This window comes from Apodemus sylvaticus, chromosome 8 (genome assembly GCF_947179515.1).
Source record: "Apodemus sylvaticus chromosome 8, mApoSyl1.1, whole genome shotgun sequence".
In the NCBI taxonomy this organism is placed as follows: domain Eukaryota; kingdom Metazoa; phylum Chordata; class Mammalia; order Rodentia; family Muridae; genus Apodemus; species Apodemus sylvaticus.
In genome coordinates, this window is record NC_067479.1 from 48409785 (window position 1) to 48422447 (window position 12663).

Sequence of the window (12663 nt, forward strand, 5' to 3'; positions counted from 1 at the left end):
CCAGAGGATTCCCCACCATGTAATAAGGATACATGCTCTACTATGTTCATAGCAGCCCTATTTATAATTGCCAGATGCTGGAAAGAACCCAGGTATCCCTCAACAGAAGAGTGGATGCAAAAAATGTGGTATATCTACACAATGGAGTACTATTCAGCCATTAGAAACAATGAATTCATGAAATTCTTAGGCAAATGGATGGAGCTAGAGAACATCATACTAAGTGAGGTAACCCAGACTCAAAAGGTGAATCATGGTATGCACTCACTAATAAGTGGTTATTAACCTAGAAAACTGGAATACCCAAAACATAATCCACACATCAAATGAGATACAAGAAGAAAGCAGGAGTGGTCCCTGGTTCTGGAAAGACTCAGTGAAACAGTATTTGGCAAAACCAGAACGGGGAACTGGGAAGGGGTGGGAGGGAGGACAGGGGAAGAGAAGGGGGCTTACGGGACTTTCGGGGAGTGGGGGGGGGGCTAGAAAAGGGGAAATCATTTGAAATGTAAATAAATTATATCAAATAAAAAAAAAAAAAAAAAAAAAAAAAAAGATCAAGATACTGGGGCCAGCACAATGTGCACATGCTTGCTGCCAAGCCAGATGATCTGAGTCTAACCCCTGGACCCACGTGGTGGAAGCAGAGAACACGCTCCCAAAAGCTTCCCTCTAAAATATAACAAATATTAAACATTTCATAAAAGAAAAAAAAAAAAAAACAAAAAAAACAAAAAAAAACAAAAACAAAACGCACATAAACATGCACACAAATAATGAATGCATACAGGCAAAACCACACATACATACATATACATGCATACATCCAAGCACACATATGTGCTTCCACAATGGACACATATACATTCGTAGAGCTCCATTTTTACTAAACTCCATCCTACTATTTAAGTAATAAGAATCAAAATTTAATTTTTCAAACCTTAATTTATCCTATAAACTCCTTTTCAAATATCATGAATAGTTACTGGGCAATTTTCCAACAAATCATAACAAATGTTTGTAAGGAATATTTATCTTTTTTAAAAAGCATGGTTTTAATTCATTTACTCAATTCACCAAGGTTTAGAAATCGAAAACTTATCATTGTTAGATACTTTACCAAAGAAGAAGAAAGAAATAGCTGACGGGGATGGAAAGAGCAGGAGGAAGAGGAGGGAGAGGAAGCCAAAAGGGGAGAAAAAAAGCTATTCTGTGGTGTGAGGAAAAGGCGCATCCCGAACCCTTCCCCATCCCAGCTCAGCACAGTTCACCTGCTCACCGGCATCCTGCCCTGATCTCCAGCCAAGCACGTTACCTTGGCGTTGACAACAATGAACTAAGAACAGGGACATTCTCAATCATGTAGGGGTCTAATAACCTTTACTCATCATAGGAATCACTTTACTTAAGGAGAAAGCCTGACAGAGCGTATCACTGCTGAAGAAGGAGGTTTTCACACAAGGAGACTGCGTGTCCCCATAACTTAGCCCTGTCTTCTATGATGAACAGCACTTTATTGTCACTCGGATCTTTCAGAGTTCTTTGATCCAGATTGCCATAGTTGGAGTATAATGAAGAAGAGGCCAACATTTAAATAGAGAAGATACATAGTCATAGAGACATGATCACATCAAATGTGATCCTAATATAATCAATATATGTGATTATATTTAAATCAAATCAAATTAAATTAAATCAAATCAAATGTGATCCTTGTTTTCCTAAATATAAATGAATTGTTTGACTGTGAAAGCCAATTCTTGAGTAATTTTCTCCTTTAACAGATGCCTACTTCTTGATTTCAGAATACATCACTGATAACAAATGCCATGTCTGCATTTTTGATTGGCTGAATGTAACCTCCCTTCCTGAAAGCCCTTTCATGTGCAATGATTGCCAAAGCTGTATGAGCCTTTTTTATTTTTGGATTTTTGTTTTTCTTTTTTTATGATTTATTTATTTTTATATTCCTTGCATAGGTGTTTTGTCTGCATGTGTTGGATCACCTAGAACTGGAGTAACAGACAGTTGTGAACTGCCACGTGGGTGCTGGGAGTTGAACCCAGATCCTCTGGAACAACAGTCAGCCCTCTAACCCGCTGAACTCTCTCTCTAGTATCATGGCTTTTGGTTTTTCAAAACAGGGTTTCTCTTTGTAGCATTGGCTGTCCTGGAACTCACGCTGTAGACTAGGCTAGCTTCAAACTCAAATATCCTCCTGCCTCTACCTTCTGGGTGCTGAGTAAAAGGCATGTGCCACCATGCCTGGCACCCCTTGGTACCAAAGAGCACCACAGTTTACCTTGAACTGCTCACTGAGGACAGTGCTGTCACTCTCCTCAGTCTTGACAGCCTCCTTCCTCAGCCCAGCACCAGCCTCCTCAGTCACTACTCCATGAAAGACGTGAACAGGCTCACACAGCACCAGGAGAAGGCAGCAGAGAGAATTGTCTTCAACTCTCTACAATCTCCTTTAATGTGAGTTAAAATCACAGCAAGTATCAAGTGTCGCTATTTTGCTTTTATGTTTCAGCAAGCTTACCCCCATGACAGAATCTACTCAGGACAGTACCAACTGAAGGTTCTTACATCCATCCAGTGACAACAGTGTTCACTGCAGAGTGTGCAATGTGGCAGGGTAGCACTGAGGTTTCATAGATGTTTGGATACCTCGGACCTATTTTACCATTTCAAGTCTGGTCATGGTAGTCAATGCGGCTATACACCTGTAGACTTACACTGCATTTTTTGATCCACTCCCTATGATCTCCTAGCCCCTCTCATTTCAGAATTCTAACAATGTCAAAGCACATCCAGAAACAAAATTTCAATGAGATATCAGAGTCTTTGCATTGAGTCAGGCAAAGAATTCCATGTAGTTGGTCCCCAATCCCAGATAAGATACATTGGCAGTGTGTACTCATTACGGCTAACACTACTGAGGGAGGTTACACCTCACAAATGGACTCTTCACATGAATTAAAGATGTACAAGTTATGGGCCAGTGAGAGTTGTGTTTCTGATTTGTGGTTTTTCTTTTGTCATGCCTGTCTCACATACACTCTGAAGTTCTAAAGTAAACTGAGGACCAGAGAGAGGGTTTGGCAGTTAAGAGACACTGTTCTTACTGAGGACTGAAGTTTCACAACCACCTGTGACTCTGCTCCAAATCTGATGATACATCATCTGGTCTCCAGGAATATTCACATACATGAGACTCACACACAAAAAATAAATGCTTTTAAAAATAAAAAAACAAACTAAATGTGCCACTGAGGTAAAATTTAATAAAACACATTTCAATGGCATAAAAATCAATTCTTCCATAATAAATAACAGAGCAAATTTTAACAAGGGTATTTTTTTTCTCCATTCTAAAAAGTTGCCTTCAGACGTCACTCATGCCTGGATCAAGAACACAATTCCTATTAATACCAGATGACATAAAGGCCTTGTGAACATCCTGATGCATTGAGAGCATAATATTTCAATTCATTTAATAATATTTGCCTAAGTACTGGTATTATTAAAAAAAAAAAAAGAGGTCAAGCCTAACTATAATTCTCTAGCTAGATAAAGATCAAGTAGATTATTTGATGATTGTTCATCTGTTTCTAATCCATTTAAACAGGAGAAAAAGCAATATAGCTATGACACTAAAAAGGCCCTTTTCCTCAAGTTCCCTCTAAAAACCACACAACTTCAAAACATCAAAAAGCATCTTTCTTTTAAGTTGTGAACCCGAAATGAGGAAAAGTTCACTGAGTGGCAAAGCAAAGGCTCTGGGAGGCGTAGACTTGTTGGGCAGACATGTTGGATAGACATGTTGGCTTTTACAGTCTCAGGGCAGCTGAGTCTATGCACTCACCACTGACTGCCTACATTTATATTTCTTCTCTACCAAAAATGGAAGGCATTCTACTTACAGCAAAACAATATCTGCACATTGGCTTCTGCACGACATCTGAGGAGCCCTTTAAGAAGGAGGCATAACCTGATGACAGGGATGCCTGACAACACAGCTGGCTCTGAGGTTTGTATAAATTCTTCACTTTCATTTATTTTGTTACATCCTTTATCAAAGTTAGGACCCAAAGGAACTGACAAGAACTGATTGCTTACCAAGTACTGCATAGCAACGGAGCGCCGAAGGGGCCCAGGAGGTCCTATGAGGAAGACATCTTGTCCCAACAGATCCTTCTGCATTATCCATCTCAGATGCTGGACTATGGACTGAGCTGGAGATTCTGAAACTTTGAGAAAAAGAAATAAAATGAAATGCAAATTTAACTATTATACCTTTATTATATAATGATATAAATCCCCAAACAATGTAAACTATATATTGAAAATATGCATTTGTATATGGATGGATGGATGGATAGGATATAGATAGATAGATAGATAGATAGATAGATAGATAGATAGATAGATAGATAGAAAGAAAGAAAGAAAAAATGTAAATAGCTGGCAAAAATTAAGTTCTATATGAAAATTATTATCAATGCTAAAACAGAAAAAATATCAAACAGACATCAAAGGCTCATACATCTAACATTTCAAAGTCCATGAGAACACTGGATAATCATCTGTAGGTGTCTTTACAGGAATGAAAATGCTTCTTATGGATGAGTCATTTTATTCTAAAAGGAGCCATAGCCAACTGATCCCAGACAACTAATGAGCGTTACAGACATGAAACGCTGGAGCCTGCTCTAATCTCAAATGCCAAAGCTTGGAGGACCACACCCCCAAAAAAGGAATCTATAATTCCAGCTCACTCTTCTACACCATTTCTTACACGAGCATTTCCTAGGAAGATGTAAACAAATGTCTACTCACATAGATAAAACAAAAACAATAAACCCACCCAAGTCTAGTTTGAACTAGTAGTGTATTGGGCTTATTTACTGGAAGATGGGTGTGAAGTTTCTTATAGGAATGCGAGGGGAGGGGAAAGAATGGCAGGGGAGGAGAAGGAGATAAAGTCTTAATTGTTCCAAACACCAGAGAAGCCGGAGAGTGGACCAAATGCTCATAATAGCCGTGTAACAACAAAAACTGAATACACTATCACAGAGGTTGAGGATCCTTAACATGAAACTTTTGAAATGCTCCCAAATGTAAAATTTTCTGAGTGCCAAATCACATCACAGAGGAGAATTCCACACCCAAACCCATGTAACAAGTAATTGTCAAATTGCAAAGGCACTAAAATTTTCACTTGAAACTATCTTTAAGCTGTGTGTATATGAGGTACATAAAATGGAAATGACCTGGGGCACACCCACAAGGTACTTTATTAGAATACAAGTGTTAAGGCCTGCATAACCAATGCTTGTCTGATATTACTGTAGCCATTTTGTCTTATAAGAACAGATTTAATATAGAACTAGAATTTCACCAATGCTATTGATGCTATTTACAAGTCTATCTGATCTGTCCCATTCCTCATTCCCAGATACTAATTAGCTTGAATAATATTATTTACTTACTTTTTTTGCTTTTGTGAGCACATTTTATTATGTATGTATATATGTATGTATGTATGTATGTATTTCTAAAGAACTCACATGCTAATGGGTTGAGCTTTATCAATACAGTGTATGTGAATATTTTTTTCACTCAGTTATATATCTTTAAGGGTTTGATGCATTGTTGGAAATAACCATTAAATGAATTTCACTTAATTCTTTTTGAATATTTGCTTGTTGTTGGGGCCCATGAAACACCCTACAAACCACACAGACACTGATTTCCATCAAGCAGGGATAGTTTATTGAACACACACCTCAGGGCTGATTGATCAGGGACACAGGTCAGACTTGGGAGCTGAGACTGTACCCCCAAGCCAGCATGCTACCAAGCTTTTAAACCTAAAAATACACAAACATCTATGCCAAGTTATCCTACCAATCACGTGTTAGGGCTAGGGGACTCCTTTAGGAACGTGTCTTTGTGGTTCATTTATCCTGTTCCCACTGGTTGGGTTGGTTATTCAACTGTGGTAGGCAACTTGCCACCTAGCATTCATGTCTCAGCAGGCCAGCCAGGATGTCAGTTACCCGGGGAGGTCTCGAGGACTTAAATTTTACTGTTCTTTGCCAATTTCATACAAGTATGCAGCACATTCTGATTTTCCTATCTCCTGAGCCTTCTTGTATCTCCTTCCTATTGCTGCCAAGTCCCATCCTCCCTACATGTCCCGTTCCAGAATTCATGTCATATGTTGTCTGGTTTTGTGAACCAATGAACGCAACTGAAACTATATATTTGACCAGAGGAATGAAATGATCCAATGTAGTCAATGGACACTCCACATCACCTAGAATCCTTCAGTACCCAATTAAAGTTCAGCAAGAAAAGTATAATGGCTATTCTTGGTTGACAACTTGACTATATCTGAAATGAACTAAAACCCCAAAATAAGGCACAATTATAAGGGATTTTTGATTACTTTGAAGTGAGAAGATCTGCATTTAATCCCAATCTTTGAGGAAAGAATTCAGATCTTGGGGCAAGAGGACACACCTTTAAACCAAACCCTTTGAGCTGGAAAAACCCACCTCTCATCTGTGCCACACCCTCAGCGGGAAGCCCATATAAGAACATGGAAGAAGCTTTTGTTCTCTGCCTGCTTGCTCTAGCCGGGAAAGCTTCCCTTCAGTAGCATTAGAGTCTCCTTCTTTGGGAGTCCAGTATATACTGAAGACCAGCTGAGACATAAGGCCTCAGACTGAGCAACTATAGGATTCTTGAACTTTCTATTCAAAGCCAGCCATTGTTGGATTTGCTGGACCACAGACTGTAACCCATCCAAATAAATTATATATGTATACATACGCATATACATATATATATGATATATATATATATATATATATGAGAGAGAGATACATTCTATAATTTCTGTTACTCTAGATAAGTCTGACTAATACAGAAGAGTAGGTTCCCATGAGCCCCTCACACTCCATAACTATTAATGGACACAGGTTATGGTGTTTGTTTCCTTACATTGCATACTATACTGAAAGAGATATATACTACAAGAAGTCTTTTGCATGTACTAAATACTTTATACTCTTAGATTTCTGTTGAGGTCATGGAAGAATTCAAAGATCCAAGAAAAAATTATGTAAGATTAAAGGTATACTACATATCATATACACACATACACACACACACACACACAGCCATTTACATTCATATACAACACACAGCACAGTATCACTAAGAAAGTCTCACCCCAAAGAAGTTAACAGCTAACTGCTGAGAAATACAATTTTTTTTTAAGTTCTTTATCTTGACAAGGGAAAGGTTCTGAGCAGACCAACTGGTTTATCATGTCAACGAAGCCATGCTGAATCATATTTATTTCTCCAAAGCAAACATCCCCATGTCTGAAAACCATAAGTCCTCTAATATATACATGGAGACATATCACTCCCACAGGGGCAAAAACTAGATTCTGGAAGAGAACTTGAGAAAAAATTCGAAGTGTCTGTGTGGGGAGGGGGGGAGGGAGGGAGAGTAAGGGAGGGAGGAAGAAAGGAAGAAGGGGGAGGGAGGGAGGGAGGGAGGGAGGGAGGGAGGGAGGGAGGGAGGGAAGGAGAGAGGGAGAGAGGGAGAAGAAAAGAAAGCACCATTCCCACTGAGGACCGAACTCAGAGTTAGGGTATTATGTAGCCTATATGAGACCATGGGTTCCTTCTCCAGCACCACACCCAAACAAGTAAAATAGGTATAATATCCATCCTATATAACTATAATCTATTTTAAATGCCTTGACCTTGGGACTACATACATTTCAGATAATTAACAGGGTTTACCCTTTACAAGTTGTCATTCTAAACAAGTGCTGAAATTTAGGAATACTTTAGTTATCTTCATTTTTAAAAAAAAAAACTATATTGAAGCAGAATCAATGCTATATACCAATGTGATCTCTCAGTTAAGGAAGAATGTATTTAAGACTGTATTTAAGCTAGAGCCTTGGGAATTGCATATAGTTCTGTGAGTGCTTCTGGGAGTATCTTCCACATTAGCACAATGTGTGTGTGTTGAGGACCACTGGCTTAAAAGGCAACTGGCAATCCGTATTACACTCGGACTCTCTAGTGGCTCTTGACACTCATCATGCTGCCATTACCTGTGCTGGCCAGAGAGCATCTGGAAATGCTTTATGATGCTGCCAGGTTTGGGAGAGTGAGGGGTGATCACACTATCATGGTGATGCTAATTGTAGTGTCCAAGACAGTCAGTCCTTCCTGTCCAAGAGACTAATGACACTCTTACTGAGAATGCTATATAGATTCTTCTTTGCTAAAGCACTGTTAATGAACACTCTCTAATTAATCACCAGTAAGCCCTGAGACATATCTTCTCTTAGTGCCCCCAACCTTCTAAATGATGAGACCACCAGGGAGGCTTGTCACTAGTGACTAAGTTCTTCTACAGTCTTGTCTTATGGTAGACAGGAGACTGGGGGCATCTCATCACTCCCTCATCTTAAGCAGCTTCTGAATTTAGGACCTGACTGGTAACATACGGCACATCTTCTCAGAGACTATGTCTCCATATTTTTATCTTTCACCCAATAATAGTACTTATGATGGGGCTTGATGTGGTGGCTTACACATGTGTATCCCCAACACCTGAGAGATGAAGCAGGAGGATGATGATAAGAGCTAAGAGGTAGGCTGGCCAGTGTGCTCAAGAACCACTGAAGAGTCCAAGAGTGAATGAAGGTGTTGCTGAGATTGCCAGTTCCCTCTAAAGCCAGTGGTCCTCAACACACACACATCATGCTGACATGGAGATACTCCCAGAAGCACTCACAGGAATATATGCAATTCCCACTGCCCTATTTTCTACGGAGTGCAACTCTATGTCAAAATGTATAAGTGATAATGGTGCAACTCATTGCTTACCTATCATGTGGCAAAGAAATCCACAAGTAATTATTCTTCACTCTATTTCATTTAGATCTCACAACTGGCCCAAAGGGCAGCAGGCAGCATTATATAAAGACAGACTTGAGATCCTAAATCTGGTATTTATTACTTATGTAATCTTAATCAAATCATTTAAGCTCCCTTTAGTATCACTGCCTATTTAATAGATATAATTGTCCTTACTAAGTTGTGAGAATTAAATTAAGCACACAGATTGATAATTTATAAAGTAATAGCTATGCAAGTTCTTGCTCCCACTCTGCAAAGAGAAGTCACAATGGGAAAGTAGTGGCATTTGCATAAGGTTGGTTAAGTCAAAGCCAAATTAGACTTATGTTGTTCAAGTCCAAAGCTTGCAGCTTGGTAATTATGTCCCATATACTCTATCAGAAGCCTTTTGACATGTATGTATGTATGTATGTATGTATGTATGTATGTATGTATATATATTTGTGTGTGTGTGTGTGTGTGTGTGAGAGAGAGAGAGAGAGAGAGAGAGAGAGAGAGAGAGAGAGAGAGAGAGAGAGAGATCAGAGAGGAGCTTGCTTGAGTAGAGCTCTTCTTCCACTCTGTGGTTCAGAGGAGCACACTCCGACCGGCAGACTGAGCAGTGAGCACCTTTACCTCCTGAATCTCACCAGTGCCCTCCAAAAGCTTTTTGGCACCTTCTGGCTTCAGGCTCAAGACTTTTCTTACCACAGGACTGCATCAAATTTAGCATTTACATCAAATGGTGTTCTGGACATTAACCCTGTTTCTGTCATATTTTATGACATTAGTTTTATATTTCATCCTTTATTAGAATTTGATACTCACTGTTATCTCTGTACATTATATTTTCATAAAATTCCTACTTTCCTTCTTCATATTTTAGTGCAGCACATTCTTAACGGCACTTCCCCCATTTAATTGGCTGGGAAGCTGCCTTACCCTGCAGAAAGCAAGTACCGTGCAGTGCTGTGGGATGCCTGTGGTGTATTTCACATTAATGCTTCAGAGCAGCAGTATTTTTAGGACAGCCTCAAGGAAACATGAGTCATACTTAAAAGCATGCCAGAAATAGAAGCAAGATTTAAGGCTGCACATTACGAACATCTGCAAAGTAAACTGCCAACTGCCATGCACAACGTAACATAAACAGGCCTGTGCATGGGAGAAGCCCCTAGTTCTGACTCCAGGCACAAGATGCCACCCACATCTTCCAGGAGTCCACTAAGAAAACCCCGGTATTAAAGCTCTATCTCAGGGCTTCATCTACAGTCCAGGCTACCCTCTCCTTGTGAAGATAAAAGATCTGGGTCATGGTAAGTTACATTTCTAACTAAAGTCTTAGCCAATATTTTTCTTTTAAAAACTTAACTATGTGTGATGTCATATTTAAGAGCTTTAAATTAACTTTATTAGGACACTCTAAATTACAATTTTTCTCCCCATGTAGATGCAAATTTATCATCTATGTAAAGGCTTAAAATTAAGCATAGTTGAAATTCCCTCATAATAATCCCTTAAAAGCTCTTGATTGTTTTGGTTTGATTTTGGTATTCTAAGAAACAATATAATGTAGTAAAAGAAAAAGCATCTGGAGCCAAACCAACCTAGTTGTGGCTGTTCGTCCTGTCCTTAGCTTCCTGGGCCAGACCCTTGAACCATTTTGGGTCTAAGTTTCCTCATTTTCCAAAGGAAGTTGGTCTTTGACAGATATGACCACCAAGAGCACTACAGCTACCAAAATATCTTGTTCAGTTCAAGTCAGTGAAAACCCAGTGTGCAAAAGCATGTCCTCACCTGCCAAGTCCTCTCTCTGCTGTGTACACTGGCGGACACAAATGGACTGGGCTAAGAGTCCACTCTGCAGGAGTCCTAGAACACATCACAGCCTGATCCCCAGGGGCTGTGTTAAGTATTTTCCAGTGACATATCATTTAATTCACCATAATCACCCCTGTAAAAATTATGCAGAGGAGTTGAAGAGATAGCTCAGTGGTTACTGCTACTATTGCCCTTGCAGAGGCCCAGATTCAATCCCATCACCCACATGATGTCTAACAACCATCTGCAGGTATAACTCCATGAGCTCGGATCTTCTATGACCTTCATGGGCACCAGGCATGCATGTACTAAACATAAATACATACAAGCAAAACACTGATTCGCATTTTTTAATTACTCAGAAAGATCTAAACACAGGCCTCCCAGGAGTCTAATCATTCTCCAAGATATTCAGAGATTATAAAGGATGCGCAATGAGCCTCCTCACTGCAACTGTCTACTCTGCGCGCATGCGTCCACCTGTCCACGGAGGCAGGGATACAAAATAATGGGTTCGCAGCCCAAGTCCTCATTATTTACAACACAGGCTCTGGGGCTAAGTGAGGAAAATAGAAACATGCACACAGCCCAGTTTAGTGAGGATCTATATATGCTGAGTACTGAGAACATGGGGATAATAAGGCCCTTAGAGAAGTCAAAGAGAAACAGTGATATATAAACCTCAGCCATGGGGTGCACTGAGGCTTCACCCAATACAGCTGCACCTAGATAAAAACTGCAACTGTCACAGGAATGTTGGGCACAAATGAGGCTTTTCTCAAAATCAGAAAAACCCATCAACGTAGCTTAAGTAAATTACTGCATATTCATATATACTGAGTAAATCCTACTGCACACTGTTAATGAAGGCAGTAGAGTCACTAGGCTTTGCATAGGAATACAAAGAAGAGGTGTCTCCAGAACTCTGAAAGGCAACAGAAGAAATGTGATTTATATATATATATATATATATATATATATATATATATATATATATATATATATAATCTTCTTGTGTTATCTTAACATATGAACCATAATGTTTTAAAATCAAGCTTTAGAAAATATTTGATATAAGAACATTTGCATAGTATATTCCTTTGTGAATATGAGCACAAAATAATATATACAGAATATTCTCCTTTCTGTTTGTATTTTTAGCAGGTATGCAAAGCAATGGCTTTTGTATACAACACCTCCCTACACGTGTATCATTGTTCATGCCCCGCTGTCTCCCTCATCCTGCCTCCCTCCTCTTGCCTGTGTTTCTCCACCCATTGGACCCCTTCTGCTTTCTTATGTGTGTGCACAGACATAGATAAATCTAGATTCTGTATGTAAGAAAGAGTAATGCTGGAATCAATACAGTATGATACTGGCGTAAAAACAGACTGTGGTCCAGTGCAACAAAATAAAGAATACAGAAATAAATCCAAGCACATATGGATAACTATGGAGATAGGGGTACCAAGAAGACATGATGGGGATAAGATAATCTTTTCAACAAATGATGCTGGGGAAACTATTTCCATGTGCAAAGGAATGAAACTGGAACTTTATCTTACAGCCTATACAAAAACCAACTCAGAACGAAAAAGGGACTTAAAAAGCATAAAACGTCTACAAGAGAACATGGTGGGAATCTTCTGGTCACTGGCCTTGGCAATGACTTTTGGCATGTCACACTAAAGCTCTGGCTACAATAGCCAAAATAAATTAAGAGTAATAAATCAAAGTTAAATGCTTCTAAGTGGAAAAATTAAACATGACAGAGTGAAATGGCAACCCACAGAGTGGGGGATGCACAAGGTATGTGAGAATATTTACAAATATATGACTATGATATATGAGAATAAGGGTTACCATCCAGAATTCACAGAAAACAAATGCATTGCTACAT

The 12663-nt window shown here is 39.2% G+C and overlaps 1 protein-coding gene across 1 annotated transcript in view; it reads right to left on the minus strand.

Moving 5' to 3' along the window:
• Vwa8 (von Willebrand factor A domain containing 8) overlaps positions 1 to 12663 on the minus strand; it is a 335644-nt gene that overhangs the window by 280019 nt on the left and 42962 nt on the right. The window contains exon 3 of the mRNA XM_052190877.1: positions 4123 to 4253. Within this exon, the coding sequence (XP_052046837.1) occupies positions 4123 to 4253 (131 nt within the window). The remainder of the gene's footprint in view (positions 1 to 4122; positions 4254 to 12663) is intronic.